The sequence below is a fragment of the Mustela lutreola genome, chromosome 3, assembly GCF_030435805.1.
Source record: "Mustela lutreola isolate mMusLut2 chromosome 3, mMusLut2.pri, whole genome shotgun sequence".
NCBI classification, from domain to species: domain Eukaryota; kingdom Metazoa; phylum Chordata; class Mammalia; order Carnivora; family Mustelidae; genus Mustela; species Mustela lutreola.
Window position 1 is genome coordinate 16,045,161 of NC_081292.1, and position 20,840 is coordinate 16,066,000.

At 33.1% G+C, this 20,840-nt stretch overlaps 1 protein-coding gene across 1 annotated transcript in view; it reads left to right on the top strand.

Moving 5' to 3' along the window:
• Positions 1 to 20,840, top strand: part of TMEM65 (transmembrane protein 65) — a 69,858-nt gene that overhangs the window by 38,275 nt on the left and 10,743 nt on the right. The window contains exons 2-6 of the mRNA XM_059165675.1: positions 7,613 to 7,657; positions 10,496 to 10,563; positions 15,525 to 15,579; positions 16,364 to 16,406; positions 19,701 to 19,806. Coding sequence (XP_059021658.1) covers positions 7,613 to 7,657; positions 10,496 to 10,563; positions 15,525 to 15,579; positions 16,364 to 16,406; positions 19,701 to 19,806 — 317 coding nt within the window. The remainder of the gene's footprint in view (positions 1 to 7,612; positions 7,658 to 10,495; positions 10,564 to 15,524; positions 15,580 to 16,363; positions 16,407 to 19,700; positions 19,807 to 20,840) is intronic.

Consider the following 20,840-nt stretch of genomic DNA (forward strand, 5'->3'; position numbering starts at 1 on the left):
CAACAGGTCTCTGGTTACTTCAGTTAATTAGAAAAGCAATTGAATACCTCATGCTTTGTACAGTCTAAAAAGTTACAGTTTCATTTAATTTTAAAAAAGTAAAATTTCTTTATATGTTTTAAATTGTTTTCTGGAATCTTCCTGGGTTACTGAAGCAAAACAAAATGTTGAAAGTGTTGAAAAATCTTATATTTAAACATACAAGGTATTTTTCTTAGGTTTTTCTAGATTCATAATGAATATATAGGATTTTTTGTGTTAGAAAAAGATTTATTTATGTATTGTCATAAGTGAATGTATTTAAATTCTCAAGGATGGATTGGAGGAAGAGATAGTTCCAGTTCAAATAATTTTCATTTTAATTTGATACAGTATAAATTAGTGATTTGCAAACAACTGTCTTCTCTTATTTACCCTCCCTCAGGCAAACTTTTAAATGTGAATCAAAAGGAAAAAAATACTATAAGTAAATATTCTCTCATAAATGCTTGCTGGTAATTTTGCTGTTTCCTGTGTTTCTTTTTGTTGTTGTTGTTGTTGTTGTTGTTTTCTTTTTTTAAGGGAGGGGAGGAGCAGAGGGAAAGGCAGAAAGACAGTCTCAAGTCCCAAAGGCAGAACTTGATCTCACAACCCTAAGATCATGACTTGAGTTGAAATAAAAAGATGTTTGATTGAGCCACCCAGATGCCCCTAACCTGTGTACTTCTAGACATAGGACTCTGTTAAGAGCAACTTTTCCCTCAAACAATGAGAAATATTTAAGAAAGGGGAAAATGTGATGAAGTCTGGTTGTTATTTTTTGCCACTGTTATGGATAAACACTTACACTTTGGGAAGATAGAACAGTTATTATTCTGTTAAGGATTTTCTTGTTCATGTTCATGAGGGATATTGGTGTTACATTTTTTCTTGTCATTTCATGGTTGGGTTTTTATTTTTAGGATTATTCTGGCCTCATAAAGCAAGTTGGGAAGTATTTCTTTATCTTCTATTTTTTGAAAGAGTTTATGCATTTTTGTTAAGATTAGTGTTTTGTTTTGTTTTTTTTTAAGAATTTGATAAATTTCGGGGGCGCCTGGGTGGCTCAGTGGATTAAGCCGCTGCCTTCGGCTCAGGTCATGATCTCAAGGTCCTGGGATCGAGTCCCACATCGGGCTCTCTGCTCAGCAGGGAGCCTGCTTCCTCCTCTCTCTCTGCCTGCCTCTCTGCCTACTTGTGATCTCTGTCTGTCAAATAAATAAATAAAATCTTTAAAAAAAAAAAAAAAGAATTTGATAAATTTCAGCAATGAAGCCATCTGGGCCTGGAGGCTCTTTATGTGTTTATGTTATGCAAAAGTATTTGGTGACAAATTCAATTTTATTAATGGATAGAGATATTCAGTTTTTTTCTTTTATTTCACATAAGTTTTGGTAAATTGTATTTTTCAAAATATGTACATTTCATCAAAGTTGTTGAATTTGTTGACATAAAGTTCTTCAGAACACTCTGGTTCCTGTTGATCTGTAGTGATGTCCCCTCCTTCATTCCTGGTATTAGTAATTTGAGTTTTCACTCTTTTTCTTGATCATGTACCTAGAGGTTTATTAGTTTTGTTGATCTTTTCAAAGAACCACCTTTTGCCTTTGCCTATTTCTTTTATTGTTTTTCTATTAGTTAATTCCAGCTCTTTTCTTTTGTTATTGCCTTCTTTTTATTTACTTAACTCTTGATTTAACTTGCTCTTTTTTCCATACCTTCTTAAGATAGAACCATAGGCCGTTTATCTTAGATCTTTCTACTTTTTAATGTAAGTAGTTCAAACTTCCCTTCAAGCATTCATTAAGCTGCATACCATAAATTTTGATATGTTGTATTTTCACTCATATTCAGTTGAAGTATTTTCTAATTTCCCTTTTTTATTTCTTCTTTGACCCCTGTATTTAGAAGATGTTATTTAATTTTCCAAATTTTTTTCTAGGTATCTTATTGTTATTGATTCCATTTTGATCAGAGAACACATTCTTTATTATTTTAATCAAAAATTTATTGACATGTTTTATGGGTCAGCTTATGGTCTATCTTGATAAATGTACCATCTCCACTTGAAAAGAATATTTATTCTATAGATGTTGGGTATCATTTTTTTTTAATTTTTTATTTTTTATAAACATATATTTTTATCCCCAGGGGTACAGGTCTGTGAATCACCAGGTTTACACACTTCACAGCACTCACCAAAGCACATACCCTCCCCAATGTCCATAATCCCACCCCCTTCTCCCAAACCCCCTCCCCCCAGCAACCCTCAGTTTGTTTTGTGAGATTAAGAGTCACTTATGGTTTGTCTCCCTCCCAATCCCATCTTGTTTCATTTATTCTTCTCCTACCCACTACTTAAGTGGGTAGGAGATGTTGGGTATCATTTAAGTATTAATTAGATCAGGATGATTGGTAGTATTGTTCAAATAAACTATATTACTGGTATTTTTGCCTAGTTTCCTGTCAATTGCTGAGAAAGAGGCTTTTATATCTCTAAGTATGATTGTAGAATTGTTTATTTTGCCCTTTAATTCTGTCAGATTTTGCATCATGCATTTTGAAGCTGTGTTACTGGCATAATCAAATTGTTATGCCTTTTGATGAATTAATTCTTTTTATTATTCTGAAATGTTCCTGGTTCTGGCCATATTCTTTAAGTCTACTTTATATGATAATATAGCTACTCCAGCTTTTATAAGCTTAGTGTTTATATAGTGTATCTTTTACCATCCATTTATTTTCAACCTATCAAAGTATAATTCTTGTGGATATCTTACAGTTGGGTCTTGCTATTTTATCTGTTTTGGCAATCTCTGCTTTTTTTTTTTTTTTTTTGGAGTGTTTAGTCCATTAACATCGAATGTAATTATTGTTGTGGTAGGTTATAGGTTTGCTATTTTACTATTTGCTGTTTGTCTCTCTGTTCACATTTCCTGCATTGTTTTGCCTTAACTTAATATTTTAAAAAAATTCTCTTCAGGGGCACCTGGGTGGCTCAGTGGGTTAAGCCTCTGCCTTCGGCTCAGGTCATGATCCCAGGGTCCTGGGATCAAGCCCACATCGGGCTCTCTGCTCAGCAGGGAGCCTGCTTCCTCCTCTCTCTCTGCCTGCCTCTGCCTACTTGTGGTCTCTGTCTGTCAAATAAATAAATAAAATCTTTTTTAAAAGATTCTCTTCAAATTATTTACTAGCTTTTTAATTAACCTCGTTGCATTTTGTCTGTATGTGTGATCACTCCAGGCATTACAAATATGCATTCTTACTTCTTCATAGACTATTTAGAGCTAATATTGTATCATGTAATAGACATTGTAGAAATATAACAACCAAATTACCAAATTGGTCCATTTGTAACCTCCTTCATCCTTTACGGTTTGGTGTTATATGAATTACATCTACATATGTTAAAAACTCCATAAGACAGAGTTATAATTTTTTTCATTTTTAGATGGGTCTAACTAATTAAATTACTAGGGATGGGGCACCTGGGTGGCTCAGTGTGTTAAAGCCTCTGCCTTGGGCTCAGGTCATGATCTCAGGGTCCTGGGATCGAGCCCCGCATCAGGCTCTCTGCTCCATGGAGAGCCTGCTTTCTCTTCTCTCTGCCTGCCTCTCTGCCTACTTGTGATCTCTGTCTGTCAAATAAATAAATAAATAACCTTTAAATTACTAGGGAAAAGTAGTTTTTTATATTTACCCAGTATTTACCATTTCTGATACTCTTCATTCTTTCCTGAAGATTCTTCTGCCCAACTGGTATTCCTGTTCAGTCTAAAGAACTTGTTTTCATGTTTTTCTATATTGTAGGTTGGCTGGTTCTCATAGTTTTAGTTTATCTCAGATACAGTTTGCCTTCATTTTTGAAGGATATAATCTTTCTGGATATAGAATACTGGACAGCTTTATTTTTTTCTTCTTGAAGTATATAGAAATCATTGTTTTGCTTTATTTAATGTGTCATTTTTTTGTGACTGTTTTCAAGATTCCTTTTTCTTTATCACTGATTTTCTTCATTCTTGCTCTACCAGAGGTTCCCTGAACTTTCTTGACTCTTTTGAAATTTTGTCTTCCACCAAATTTGGGAAATTATTAGGCATAATTTATTTAAATATTTTTTGGTTCTGTTCTTTCTTTTCCCTTTTGGAACTCTAGTTATATGTGTATTGACTTTTTGGTATTTAGCCACAAGTCTCTGAGACTGATTTATTATTTCTCAATACTTTTATTTTCCGTTCTTCAGATTGGGTTATTTTTATTGATCTATCATGTTCATTCTTTGTTTTGTAATCTCCATTTTGCTTTCAAGCCTATCCAATTAATTTAAAAATTTCAGTTAATATATTTTTCATTCTAGGACTTGAGTTTGGTTCCTCTTTATAGTTTCTATTTGACTATATTTTCATTTATATCTTTGAATATAATTTTGATTGCTGCTTTAAAGCCCCTGTCTGCTACTTGTAACATTTGAATCAGTTCAGAATTGATCTCTGTCTATTGTATTTTCTCCTGAAAATGGGTCATGTTTTCCTGTTTTTTGGTTTGTGCAATAATTTTGGATTATATCTTAATATAATTCTGCAATTACCATGTTGTGGATACTCTGGGTTGTGTTATTCTTCTAAAAAATACCAGGTTTTTTTTTTTTTTTTTTTACTATTTTAGGCAGTTGATGGTTAGGCTCAAACTGCAAACTCTGTGTTTTTGTTTGTAGCTCAGATCTTCGGTTATTTTACTCTTACCTAACCTTTTTTATTTCCTCTGCAAATGTGCAGTTCACAGGTCAACCATATATTAGAATTGGTGGTATGTACAGATTTAGGGCTCCTTCCTGACTCTATCCTTTCCAGGACTCCCCTTTCACTTTCCAGGCATTTTGGTTATGTTGCACTCTGTCCACTGCTTCTTCAGGCCTGAAAGACTGAAGATTTTTTGTTTGACTTTTAGTTGCCTTACATATTGTGGGTTGAGGTCTGCCCTCAGGCCAAAAGCTACTATAAGCAGGTAACTCACTTAGTTCTATTCCTTTTTCTAAGTGTTAATTCCTTTCCAGAATCAATCTGGTTTTGGTCATTTTCTAGCACGTTTAAGTAGTTATTATGTTTGTGTGTAGTTATTTATGTAGAAGAATTGGTATTGTAGGAGGTTACTAAGCCAGTAGTAGAAGTAGAACTAGATTTTTTTAAGCTAAAATAATTGGAAAATATGGTATGGTGAAGTACAATCTTAATGGTTTTTTTTTTTTTTTTTGAAGATATTCAGAAAAAGAAGAAAGCATGATGTATATCACACACAACACCTACACACACACACACACACACACACAAATTGAAAGAACTAGTTTTTCTAATTTCAAAGTCTTCTTAATGAAACATTAGATTAGAATGTATTTCTGATATAGGGACAAATAGTTTAGCATATGTCAAAAGAAAATTTTGTATAGATTTTTAAAACCTATAGATGCTTGTTTCCAAGATGGAGTTCTGTTGTATATTGTACATCCAAAGTTTTTCACTTCTGACATATATAGTTTTGATTCAGTTAAGAAGGTAACTTACAGTGTCAGCGTCCTCAAAACGTCAATTTATGATTTTAAAAAATTTTGGTGGATAATTTCCAGTATGATTTCCACTTTCTAGGAAATGTTTCTTTCATGTTTCCTCTTGCTACTGAATAGGCTCTTTGTGAAGCAGGAGGCAGAACCTCTGTTTTGGTTTTACTTTAATCTCTGTGCCAATGGTTTTCCACCTTGCTCTATCTCCTTTATATTTATTTCTCTTTCTCAGTCTTTAAAAAAATTTATCTTTTCATTACTTTTAATTTTTTAACCCTTACGGGTAATAGGAAGGGAAGTTTAGGAATATCGATTATATTATTTTGTTGTTTTCTCTTTGCTGCACCTTATGCATTTGCCTACCTCTTATCCTTTCTTCTTAGGACTTGTAAATATTTTCAGTATTTTGCTCAATATGAATATGTAGGGAATTTGAAGAAGTAAAAGCAAGGACTCTGTATATTCTCATTCTATTGGGAAGGTCCTGCTTGTTGAATTTTTAGGTATTTCAAGATGTTCCAGTCAACTGACAAGGACTTCTCCTCACAGTGTCAGAACTGTAGTGATGATGAGAGTAATACAACTAGCAAATAGTTCTGGTATGTAACCACTTTTGCATGTTTACTTCAGCAGAAATCTCTGTGGAGTACAGTGGTATCCTATATTCCTTGTTAACATTTGGAAAACCATTTGCATGCTTTCAAAATCGATTTTGAGGTAATGGTGTTAGTCAATAAATAGAGAATATTTTAATCAGATGTGAAATTTTGCAAAGATTAGTATATCTTCTTTTCATAACTCATTTAAATAAAGGGAAAACAAAATGTAAACTTGCATTCTTAGAACTTTCTGAATAATATGATAATTGATTAAACTCAAGGTTTTAGTGTACTTCTTATTGCAAAACCATTATGGTACTCTATGTGTATTAAGTAAAATACCATTCATAATATGGACAATACTTCTTTTTTTATATAGTTTATCAGTGAAGACTTACTTGCTTTTTACTTTTCTAAAACTAAATTCTTTAGTTCTTATGTTGTTGTAGATTATAAATAAATATTTTAGAAAATATTTATCCAGTTTGTAATGTATTTCTTTAGACAGTATGGTTATACTAAATCTTTAGAACAGGGTGATCTGTGGTGTAGGTTCTTCTCCATAGACTGTCAGTTAATTCTTTTGGACTGGATGAGGATAAAGAAAGTATGTTCTCTGCCATTTTACCATAGCTTGCTCTTGTACTTATACAAATGGTGAGAGAGTTATATTGTTATGAGATTGGATACATTGCTTCTTTATAATGTTAATTTTTAGATTTAGTGATGGTACTTAAAGATACTTTGATTTATACTTGGGAAGAGTTTGTTTATTATGCTATATATTATACATTGTTTATTGTTACTTATGATTTTGAATAACACTCTACTTTTTTGGGTCATTTTATTGTGTAGAATATTCTGCATTATCCAATAGTATATAGATTTCAAAACTCAAAATATTCAGTACATTATCAAGGGAGATTAAGGAACAGAACACAATCCAGTGAAGTCATTGTTGTAATATATTGCTTTGAAAATGTTATTTTCTGTTTTTTAAAGGATATCTAGATTTATTTGAATATTCTTTTTTCTGCTATCAATGTTTGTTTGTATATATAACACCTAAGTCATCTATCACTGTATCTTAAAGAAGGATAGCTATATTTCAGAGGACTTTTTTTGTAATTAATGTAAACAGGCTTATTATATAGATGCAAGGACTTACCACAAAAATGAAAAATTAATGATTACCCAGGGTCATAGTTTCCATGGTAGACCTGTAACTAAAGTTCAGTTTTGTTTTCTAGCCTTGTAATTTAATCCATACCAAGTATTATTTTCTGTGTGGATAACTTTGGTCCATTAACATACAAAAATTTATAAATAAACTTTGATATTCTTTTACATTATAAATCTGCTGGTATTTTTTTTTTGTAATAAAAAAGAAATCATGATATAGTAACTAATTCTTGATCTAAACCCTATCTTTCCCCTTTAGAAAAGTTGGAAGCTGCACCACCCACCCCAGGACAGCTGAGATATGGTAATAGTTCTATAATTGTCAAATATTTGTACATCTGTCTTTTAGACATAAAAAAGGTATCATTTCTATTAATATAGAAGAGTGAGTAAATTTAATTTTTCCAGGTAGAGTGGGTTATCTTATTTATCATGCTGAAACAAAAAGTTTATAACATATTACAATATTATGGAATTTCTAATATTGTTAATAGTATCTAACATTGTTAAACTGTTGTCACCATCTAGAACTAAAAGTATACTTATGAATAGGTTTTCTTAATTCCCAGAAAAAAGAATATATTTACTTTAGTTTGGATTTAAGTTGGATAATTTCATAACTAGAAAGTCTGAGCTAGGTAGAACTGTTCTCTGGTGGAGAAAATACTTACAGCTTGCTATTTGTGATGATGAAGAAAGTTAAGTTCATTTAAGACCATCACGAAGAAGAAGCTTATAATGGTGCTGGTGTACTTTCTTTACTCTGTTAAGATGGGTATAAATAGGCAAGGCTAACACGGGCATAATGTAAAACAGTGTGGGGTCTTATTATAAAGACAACAAAAGAAGAGAGTATTTTAACAGTACAGTGAATTCAAGTGATTTTCTGTTAGAGAGTAGTATTTCCCAAAGGAAATTGAAGAAATCACAAATTAATAGGAGATCATTAGATACTGGAGAGCAAATTTACAAGATTTTTAAAAACTTAATTAACTACCCAGTTCTTTTTTCTCCAAGAGGTAGACTATAATTTATATTAGAAAGAATAACTTTTCCCAAGTACATTTAAGAATTCTTTAAGACTTTTCTTCTTCTGGTAGCTTTTCCTGATCCTACTAGCCTAGGTTCATGCAAATTCATGTTCATAACAATGGATAGTGCTATTATCAGTTTTTTGGTTCTATTGATCAAAGTTAACTGTTCATATGGTATGTTATCATACCCAAACTTCTTGAGGGTTGGTAACCAAGTCTTACATATTTTTATAACTAATGCCAGATGGAATGTCCGGTATATGTTTATTTAACAATTTGAAAATTGCATTTTTTTCTTTGTGTTGATAATAAATTTTTTACTTATAGGACACATTTATTTAGGTCTAAGCATAAACGCATGATATATTTTATTCTTTAAAGTTGCTTATTATAAAAGTTTGAATGTCTAATAGTTAAGCAACTAGACTTGGACAAAATCAAAGAACTCAGACTAAACTCTTTATTTTTTTTAAGATTTTATTTGTTTATTTATATGACAGAGAGAGAGAGAGATCACAAGTAGACAAGAGAGGCAGGCAGAGAGAGCGGGAAGCAGACTCCCCACTGAGCAGAGAGCCCTATGAGGGGCTCAATCCCAGGACCCCAAGACCAAGACCTGAGCTGAAGGCAGAGGCTTTACCCACTGAGCCACCCAGGTGCCCCAAGACTAGACTCTTCAATTGAAAAATCCCATTTCATTAATCAGCTATTTGATTCTTACCATCTTTAATAGCTTTTAAAATAATACCTTTTAAAAATAATTTTCTTTATAATTAAAAAGATGCTACTTTTTATCTTGAACATTCTTATTTGATAATAAGAAGAAATCTGAAATGACCTAGGATACATATACCCTTTTCCTGTGACCTTCGTCTTCAGTAGTGGTTTTGGGTAGAGTGTTTTTTTGTTTTGTTTTGTTAACTGCTTATTAGCCTTTCCTGGGTTGGCCCAGAACTTGCTAGAGTAATGTCAAACTTTAATAACTTCTGGATTATATTTTAATTAACACTTGGACTTAACTGCATTAAAAAGAAAAACATTCTAAAGTCACTGAACACACACAACCAATTCACTTAAGGAAGTATTTGCTGGATATGTTATAAAACTCACAAGTTTGATATTTATCTAAAAAAGTCATCAGTTGAATTGATGTTGGCTATGTCTTGGCAATTTTATAGATGAATCAGAATAAAGTCTTTTAACTCTCCCAGCTTTTAATCTGTTTCACAGTCTGCCTTCAATTCTCTTAATATGGAATTCTCTTCCTTTCCAGGTTAGTGGTCCTCAACTTAATTAACTAATGTTCATTAAGTGTCTGCAATGCACTATGCATACTGCAATGTGCTGAAGATGCAAATATGAAAAAAGTGAGGCTGAATGTTTAATATGTAGATACTAGTTCTTCCTTGTTACACTTCTATTATGTCAGCTCATTCAGATTCTGTATTAGATAGATCAGATTTTTCTTATCTATCTTATCTTATCTGTTAGGATAAGGCCAAATTACATTTTGATTTAAATCAAATAGTTTGTGAAAGCCTCCAGGGATACCAATATTGTGAGGGGGGAAAAGACTGCATATAGATGGTGAATATAGATGAGATGATCACATTTTTCTCACATTTGTTAAAAAATTGTTTAGTGAGTAAAATTGACCATTTAGCTTCCCTGAAATTTGATTCAAGGTATTTTTTATTATTTCTAACATGGATATTAATTTTATGATATCAGTTTTTAGGTATAAGAAACAGATTGATATCAATAGCAATTAAACAGGTAAAACATGGTACTTGTAATATGTATTTACTTATTTGTTCTGCTGTTAATTGTAGTTCTTTGTACATGTAGCTAGTAAGAAAACAACCCAGAAATCTTAACATAGTTATTTTTACATGTTACGTATTTTTTAATTTTGTTTTGTTTCACTAGTGTAGCTTTTAGGAAGTAATTAAGCTTATAGCAGAAGTAGAATCTTTTGGCTATGGGGAATTAAAAGCACATTTCAAAGGTTGTCAAATCTGTTTAGGAGACTTTAATCATATGGTCTGTGTTCTCATTTAAAATTATAGAAATCCTAAAATATATTTTCTGTTTTTGATGTTTTTCAGTATTCATCCACAATGCGATACCTTTCATAGGGTTTGGCTTTTTGGATAATGCAATAATGATTGTTGCAGTAAGTTCTTTCTTTTACCCTTCTATTTTGAGTTAATAAAGCAATTAGTGTAGTCGAAATTTTCCTAATAATTTATATATCCTGGCTATAAGATTTTAATTAACATCATAATGAACAAGGCTACTTTTTACTATATTTCATGTTAATAAGACTATCGTTCAGTTTTAAGGCATTACATGTATTAATCATTAAGACTTTTGGCAAACCATTGACCATAATAAACACATAGTTATTAGGTCAATATTATTCTGTTCTAGTTTAAACATTCTTATTCAAGGAAAAAGTATATAAAATTTTCTGACGTTCTTTAATTTTATTGACAGTTCTCATCACATATATGTTATTTGGTTAGTTCCTTGTTTAGTTTTCCCATGGAGAATTGTCTTAAAGGGTGTCTTTGTTCCATTGTAGTGTTAAAAAAAGTTCCCCTTCTCTGTGGTTATTTTAATGTAATTGTGTTCCTTAAGAGTGTTTAGTCCCTGAGAAGGCTTCTTTACCTTTCCTACCACTGAGTGATACATTTTGTTAATGAATACCAATATTGGTCCAATTTCGAAAGTCAGAGATGAATCTGTGGATTAAAATGCAAGTCTTCTAAAACTGCCCAGTGGTCTATCCACTCTCTTCATTGACTCTAACTTGAAAAAAATGATGTAAATGGTAGTTGTTGTGCAGGAGACTGCTTAAAAAAAAAAATGATTTGGGGATCATTGTGAGAAAAATACATATGAGAGCAAGGGGTTTTTTTTGGTTTTCTTTAGGTCTTGGAGGTCATATGTACTACAGATGGATGTAAATAGAACATTCGATTTCAAAACAAAATTATACTAAAAGTAAAATTTACATTGTGTAGATTATAAAATTTCTTTTTTTAAAAATTTTTTTCAATTTATTTATTTTCAGAAAAACAGTATTCATTATTTTTTCACCACACCCAGTGCTCCATGCAATCCGTGCTCTCTATAATACCCACCACCTGGTACCCCAACCTCCCACACCCCCGCCACTTCAATCCCCTCAGATTGTTTTTCAGAGTCCATAGTCTCTGATGATTATAAAATTTCTTTAAAGAATATCTAAAATTCTTAAAAGAATATCTGAAAAGATTTTTTTTTTTTTTTTTTTTTTGCTATTATATAGTCTCATCTTATATCCCGATTAACAGTGCCAGGCTATCCAGAAAGTCTGGCTGCTCACCTGTGTTCATATAATAGGAAGGTATCTTGCTGCCTAAATATTCACAGCAGGTACTCTAGCATGCACACAGCTTGAATGTGGAAGCACCCATTGTGTAGTTCTTTAGCAAAGCAGCCTGGCAAGAGCCTCTAAAATATAATATCAGAATGCTAGTTTTTTTGACTGATCATGACATTTTTTCTAATATATATATAAGAATTGGCCAATTTATGTATCTGTGAATATGAGAATATATCTGTGAATATTAAGCAACTTAGAACCACACCGCTTTCAATGAAATTACTAAAATTTGAGTTGGTGAGATTATTTAAATAGTTATTAAATAATAAAACATATCTAATTATAATGGAAACCCCATTATGATGGATTTATAAGCTGTAGGTAAGACTTGATGTGTTCTTAAATAGATTGGTTGAAGTTTCTCTGTGACAAGTATTTCTTTCAGTTTTACACAATTCAGTATTTCAGTTTGTCTTAATTGACAGCTGGTATCCATACTACCACCTTCATATTCATTTGTTTTTTTCCATCTCAATAAGACAGACCTTAGTCAAATACTAAAAAAACTATCCTTGCTACAAGGAAGTACTGAGGTGATATATTTTGCATAAAGAAGGGTGAATAGAGATTTTGAAGAGAGATCAGAATAGGGAAACTGGGTAACTTCATAGATCCTGCATTTCACAGTGTGTTATTATTTATTTGAAATAAATATCTGAAGTAACAGAAAATCTGCATCTAAATACAGCTATGAACAAAGTGAAACACACACACTCTAGAGTCAAATTATTGTAAAGTGGTTGACTGTTTTCTGTTACTCAGGCCTGTGTCTTATAGTATAACCAAGAGTGAACTATTTTTCCAGGTCTGAGATGGTTGACTCCGAGTTAATAACTTGGAGTTATTGACTTGTTACAAGTTATTAACTTGTTCTTGACATTTACATTGAAATCCAGTTGCAGGGACATAATACCAATTTTTGCTTTTTTTTTTTTTTTTTTAAAGATTTTATTTATTTATTTGACAGAGAGAAATTACAAGTACACTGAGAGGCAGGCAGAGAGAGAGAGAGAAGGAAGCAGGCTCCTTGCTGAGCAGAGAGCCCGATGCGGGACTCGATCCCAGGACCCTGAGATCATGACCTGAGCCGAAGGCAGCGGCTTAACCCACTGAGCCACCCAGGCGCCCCAATTTTTACTTTTGAAATAAATGTTTAAACCACTGACTTCAATACCCGAATAAGAGCAGTTGTGTGGCAAAATTGTTATTCAGTGATAATTGCAAACCAGTTCAGGGACAGTGAAATTTCCCAAAGAGGTTTTATAATAAATAGACTGCTAAAACTAAAATACATAAGTAATACAACTCTAGAATCTATACATAGGAAAATAAGTAGTGATCATTATCTTAAGAATGTCTTTCACCTTTTAATTATTTGAAAACACTGATTTCCTCCTAACATTATGAGATAGCTATGACTGTTTTAAGATAGTAAGTTAAGGAAATATTTGATTCTTCTTTTCTATTATGTCATTGACATTTGATGTTTTCCTCTTCCCTGTTGTACTCTCTTGGTTGCTATCCTAGTTGTAGTCATCAAAACAAATTCCTGTGTAGCTTCCTGTAATAGACTGACCTTTATTGTTGGCTGCTGTTCATACTCAGCCTTTGGTTTCATAGTTTATTATATTTTTATATTACTAGGATTGCTTTTTATGACATTTTAGTGTTTTTTTTGGATTATGTTTCTTAAAATTTAATTAGAATAGGATTTATTAGAATTCTAGAGTAATTTAATTGTACTCAGGTGATGAACCAGATGTAAATTTAAGATAACTAGTATTAGATGTACAAAATAAAACTTGATGTAACTGTGGGAAAAAGTAAAGACTGGTAGTTCGTTGTCCTCAAACTGTCTTTGATTTTATTTGAAGCTTTTATGTTATTAGAAGGTCCTTCAGGTTTCTTAAATTCAACTAAATGCTTAATCACCTAAGTACTTTTTAAGCACATGTATAGCAAGCAGATTTTTGCTGGGGCACTCCTAGTGATAGTGATTCATTGCTGCTAAAGATGGTATATTTATTTTTTATATACTGTACATGTTAGGTACATCGCTCCATCGTTCTATATAAGTGCTCCAGTTTTTTTTGGAGTGTTTTGTGTGGGTTTTTTTTCCCCCCATCTATATATAAAGATACACATCTTTATTCCTTACGCATGTTTTGTTCTTCTTTTCTTGGGGATGTGGTTCCTTCACAACCTTCCTTGTGATTTTAAATACCTGGGACTTTTATGCATCAGGCTGTTCTCTCCGTATCCAGCAAGAATTTTATTTCATTTTTAAAAAGATTTTATTTATTTATTTTGAGAGAGAGAGCACACACACAAGCAGGTAGAGGAGCAGGCAGAGGGAGAGGGAGAACCAGGCTCCCCACTGAACAGAGGGCCCAACGTGGGACTCAATCCCAGGGCCCTGGAATCACGACTCCAGTTAAGGCAGCCGCTTAACTGATTGAGCCACCCAGGCACCCCAAGAATTGTGTTTTAAAGAGATGGAACCAAAAGAGCTAGGTGAGGGGAAAATGAGGAAACTTAACTCAGCTTCTCTTCAGTTTTATAAATAATTGAGTAATGCAATATTTTTATATACTGGATAGGACATTCCCTTTTATCCTCCATAAGTACCTTTGTGATTTTAAAATTTATTTAGAAATTTTCAAGCATCAGTATTCAGGAGGAAAATTAAGTCTACTGATGGCAGCATTGGCTAAGTATTAGAGCTCAGCACAATAGATCATAGGATTTCTCCTTTATTCTGTGTAGTAACCCATTAGAATAGTTTAATCTTCTTCATTTCAGTTCCTTCTCTTTATTTTTTTTTTAAGATTATTTATTTATTTATTTATTTATTTGACAGACAGAGATCACAAGCAGGCAGAGAGGCAGGCAGAGTGGGGGGGGAAGAAAGGCTCTTTGCTAAGCAGAGAGCCTGATGTGGGGCTCGATCCTAGGACTCTGGGATCATGACCTGAGCCAAAGGCAGAGGCTTTAACCCACTGAGCCACCCAGGCACCCCTGGTTCCTTCTCTTTAAAATGGAAGTAAAAATACGAGTGCCTCTTGTCTATAGGGAATGGGATGGTTGTGGAAATTTTGAAACTCTCTCAGTAAACTCAGGACCTTGTTTTTTACTGAGGTGCTAGCTATTGTACAAATTACTGTTGTTGCTCATAAATGTATCATATAGTCTCACTACGTAATAGTTAAAGTACTCAGTGTTACAAGAGAATTTTTGAAGTCTGTGATCTCTTGGGGCCCTAGAAATTAGTTTAGTCTTTTTTTTTACTCTTTTGGTAGCTTAAATAATAGCTTAAATTAAGATTTAAAATTAGGGGAGTTGGTTTTTGTGTTCCAAGAAGTTTAAAGAATCTACCTTTGTTGTTGGAAAATACAAATTCTAGATTTTTAACAATGAGTTATATTGCTGTTTTTATTATAATTGTTTGTTGCTATTTTTATTTTTTATAAAAGCCTGATTTTAATAAATCAAATGATACTGATGATGTTTTGCATGAATGCATATATTTAATAGTTAAATGCATTACTGTATTATATGAATATTTTGGCATATTTTATATATATAATTTTGCTGTAGTAACCTGTTGGCTTAAGTAGTTTATCTGTTTTCATTAAGACTTTGCTCTTTTTTACAGTCACTTCAGCATTAATTTTTAAATTAATTTCTTTGTAATCATTTTTCAGGGAACCCATATTGAGATGTCTATTGGAATTATTTTGGGAATCTCAACTATGGCAGGTACTTAATAAGTCATTATTATTCCATTGTCTGTATATTTATAAAATATTTTAGCAGGTTGGACTTAGAAGAGGATGATTTATTTAAATAAGTTTACTCATTGAAATGTCTATTTGTCTACCTAATCCTGTTCTTCAGATTCTTAATGTTGTATATGTAGCACTTTTTTCCTGAGAAATTTTAGGTGCTTAATGTTAATGAGTAACAATGCTATACTGACTATATTAAAATAAATTTTTCTCTTAATTCAGTGTTACCCCAAAACCTTTGTGCTCTTGTTTCTACTAATTTATTTTCAAATTGTTTAGGAACATCAAAGAAGGAAATATAAGATTGGCTCTATTACTTTCTTTCCCCTAGTTACCACTCTGTTTTTCATGATGGTGAAACTTCGTTTCTTCTCTGTGATTTTCTCAAATTTCAGAGCTATGCATGAAGGTTTACTTTAACTTCCAAATATCCAAATCTCCTTAAATATAATGAAGGATACACAAAATACTGTATAGGTATTGAAACCAAAATGGTTTCCAAATGGCTGCCACAACAGAAAAAGCCTACTACTTGATGGAAGGAGAACATTATATCCCAAAAGACTTGTGTTCTATTTTGAAATCTTGAAGTTCAGAGCTTTGCAATGAGTAACTTTGGATACATAGCTGTTGTAGTTTCAGAAACTTGTGATTACTCGTCCAGATGAGTGCTTCATTGATGATATAGTGATGTATTATAATGATTTTTCTGACTTCCATGTAACAATTCACTTATCCACTTCTCACTTTTTTAGCTGCTGCTTTAGGAAATCTTGTGTCAGATTTAGCTGGACTTGGGTAGGTCCATTCACTTATTCATTTGTGCATGTGTATTCTGACCTTGCCCTCTTTCTCTTCCCCGTGTTTTAATTGAGAAAGATAAAAAATATGGGACATTTTTTTGTGTGTGTGTTTTCAAACTAAAGTTTTAAACTTAACATTTCTAAATCAGTAGTACTAAATCTTTGGTGTGCATCAAATACAAATGCCTGGTTTATGCCTTGGAACTTGTGTCTCTAGGTTTAGGGACCCGGAATTTGTGTTTAAAAATCTTCTCAAGAGATTGATACATGCTAAAAGTTTTTCTAAAACAACTGTAATGTAAGCATTACTGAAGTATTCATATGTATTTTTGATAGACATTTCCAAAGTGAGACAGAATTAAAACCAAGAATTAAAATTAAAGAATTGAAACCAAATAAAGTTAAATTAAAATTAATAAAATAAATTAAAATAAAAAAAATTAAAACCAAGAACCCCATCATTATTTCACCCCACTCTTCTCCCATTAAGCTCAAAGATAAGAGATATGGTTCAAATATGAGGAATACTGACTGGGCATGTTTTCTGGAGAGAGGAGCTTTCAGAAGGAATAATGCCAGAGCATACATGGGTTTGGCCAGTTTTTGCTCTCTTTATTCTATGTGGCTGGAATGATGTAATAAAGTGAGAATGTCTACTTAGAAAAGGCCAGCTTTCTCTCTTTCTCATTTTACATTCTCTCTTCCAAGCAACACATGGCCTGGGCTGCCTCCTGAGCTTGAGGAAGCCTGGGAAGTATAAGTTAGACCAACTTGGCATTAATTATTGTAATAAACGTACTCTTTTTTGCTCAGTCTTTGGCTCTGTTTTTTCCTTCCTTGATTCATGAGAGTAGTAAGTTTTGAGATTTGGATTTGGGCCTACCAGAAATTTAGCCTTATAATCTAGGAAAAGGTGGCTTCATAAGTGATCTGACCCTGTGATTAGACTTCTGTACTGGAGTTTGGGGCCAAAGCTACTGTTAAAACACAGAGTTTCTTGTTTTTGGACCAGGGCATAAATTTTATATTTCTCCAATTCCTGACATAAATCTATAATGATATCACCCCGTACACATTCTATTTCCCCATTTTCAACATTAATGTTAATGTAATGTCACAGCTACTATGATAGCTTTTTATATATAATAGAACTAAGTGGTCTGATAGATTTTTTTTTTATTTTTTATTTTTATTTTTTTTTAAAGATTTTATTTATTTATTTGACAGAGAGAAATCACAAGTAGATGGAGAGGCAGGCAGAGAGAGAGAGAGAGGGAAGCAGGCTCCCCGCTGAGCAGGGAGCCTGATGTGGGACTCGATCTCAGGACTCTGAGATCATGATCTGAGCCGAAGGCAGCGGCTTAACCCACTGAGCCACCCAGGCACCCGGTCTGATAGATTTTTTTTTTTTTAATATAATTTTTTATTTTTTATAAACATGTATTTTTATCCCCAGTGGTACAGGTCTGTGAATCACCAGGTTTACACACTTCACAGCACTCACCAAAGCACATACCCTCCCCAATGTCCATAATCCCACCCCCTTCTCCCAAACCCCCTCCCCCCAGCAACCCTCAGTTTGTTTTGTGAGATTAAGAGTCACTTATGGTTTGTCTCCCTCCCGATCCCATCTTCCTTCATTTATTCTTCTCGTACCCACTTAAGCCCCCATGTTGCAACACCACTTCCTCATATCAGGGAGATCATATGATAGTTGTCTTTCTCCGCCTGACTTATTTCGCTAAGCATGATACGCTCTAGTTCCATCCATGTTGTCGCAAATGGCAAGATTTCATTTCTTTTGATGGCTGCATAGTATTCCATTGTGTATATATACCACATCTCTGGTCTGATAGATTTTAAGGCCATTTAATTTTAGATTATATCATTAATTAGTTATTTTTGATTAGAGATAAGATTGTGTTGGGAGTCTTTATATTTAAAAACTATTTCTCCTCTGCCTTTAAAAAATATCATTAAATAACAAATATGTTTTCTTGACTCTTAGGTATGCAGATTTTTTAGAAGTTAATATATCTGATATTGGGATCCATATTTTTATCTTTCTTACAGTTGACAAAATGAGTTTATATCCAATAACTGATGGGAAATAAATACTTGAGATTGCCCTGAAAGTTCTAGTCTGTTTTTCTTAGTATATCAATCTAATATCATGGTTGGTTTTTTAAAAGATTTTATTTATTTATGTGTGAGAGAGAGAGTGGGCGAGAGAGAGCACGAGCAGGAAAAGGGGCAGAGAGAAAGGGAGAAGCAGACTTCCCAACGAGTAGGGAGCCCATGTGGGACTCGATTCCAGAACCCTGGGATTATGACCCAAGCCAAAGGCAGATGCTTAACCACCTGAGCCACCCAGGCGCACCCATCTAGTAGCATATGTTAACGTGCTTTGCTTTTAATTTGGAGTGCATGACTATGATTTTATTGCAAGGTTTTTGTTTTTGTTTTTGTCTTTTTTATACCTTGAAATGATCTTTTAAAATAAGAGAGAGGGGTGCCTGGGTGGTTCAGTCAGTTAAGGATCTTTTTTTAGATTTTATTTATTTATCTGACACAGAGAGTGCCCTCACAATCAGGGAGAGTCACAGAGGTAAAGAGAGAAGCAGGCTCTCTGCTGAGCAGGGAGCCCCATGCAGTGCTCAGACCCAGGACCCTGGGATCATGACCTGAGCCTACGGTAGACACTTAACCAACTGATCCACCCAGGTACCCCAAGCATCTGAATCTTGATTTCAGCTCAGGTCGTGATATCTGGGTCGTGAGATTGAGCCTTGTGTCAGGCTGTGCATTGGGTGTAAAGCCTGCTTGAGATTCTGTCACTTAACCAACTGATCCACTCAGGTGCCCCAAGCATCTGAATCTTGATTTCAGCTCAGGTCGTGATATCTGGGTCGTGAGATTGAGCCTTGTGTCAGGCTGTGCATTGGGTGTAAAGCCTGCTTGAGATTCTGTCTTCCTCTACCCTCTTCCACTCTCCCAACCCCCTTGCTTGCTCTCTCTCAAAAAAATAAATAAATAAAATAAAATAAGAGTATTTGCTTTAAGTCAATTAGTTTATCTATATATGAAAATATTAATATTAAAATGTTTTTAAATTGTGTATTTATGCACGATAAAAATGGAAATTGTAAGTAAGCATTTATACAATTTCTAGAGTGCCAGTTACAGGTGTAAAATTATCTTGTTTCTTTTTGGAGCAATTTGTTTATTATCTGAGGATGTTTATGTGTCTCTTTAAAAACTTATATTCTGTCCTTGTGTTTTTTTAAAGACTTGCAGGTTATGTTGAAGCTTTGGCTTCCAGATTAGGCCTATCAATTCCAGATCTTACACCAAAGCAAGTGGACATGTGGCAAACACGTGTTAGTACACATTTTGTAAGTACTGTATATGGTTTATGATAATGTATTCAGGTAGCCAGAATAAGATAATGTATAATTCAATTCTTTTGAGAAATTTGAGACTAAATTGATTTGAGTGGCGTTTTTAGAAAAATTTTCTAAGCTTTGGCAGTTTTCAGAAGAACAATAATTTTTTATTGTCTATTTTTTGTAGGTATACTTGATTTTTAGAATATTCTTTATATGATTCAGTTAATGTTAAGGAATATCTGTCATATAGTAGAGACTGAAGGACATAAAATGAATATAAATTACAGTTATTTTTAAGAATTATTTAGGTGAAGAACCAGATCTGTAAACAAACTATAATTTAGTGTAACATATGCAGTTATAGAATTATGCACTAGATATAGCAATAGCACAAGTAAGAGAATTAATACGTTGTGGGGAGAAATTTCTTTTGGTGGGAAGATTTCTTGGTGAAAATTGGATCTCAGCTGATTTTTGTGTTATTGATGAGATGTTTACTAGGTGAACAAGAGAATCTGAGTACATTGACTAGGAGGTAGAAAGACATGATAAAAACGGGGTATGTTTAGAGAAATACAAGAAATTAGAGTATTGCTGGACTATAAAATGTAGTAGTTGAAGAGTGAAGCAGCAGTAGGAAATAGCACTGGAGAAGTAAGAATGGATCAGACAGGAAAGACATTGTATAAGCTCTACTAAGGAGCTTGAACCTCATACCTTAGGTGATGGCATTCTAGCGAAGACTTAAGTAGGAAGGAAACTAGATGGATCACGATGCCACCAATTAAGTCAAGAAGAAAAAGAGGAAGGACAAGTTAGTAAGGGAAGGTTATGAGTTCTGTTTTCAATTCGATAAAGTTGAATTTGACATGCTTATAGGACATTCAAATGGTAATACCTGGTAGGCATTTGGATTAAAAGTGAAGAGTTAGAGAGGTCTGAATTAGAGATGATTAGTATTATTAATAATTCAACAAAATTCATTGTTTACTTGCTGTATGCGTAGTACATATGTAGGAGTTTTGAATATATTGGTTAAC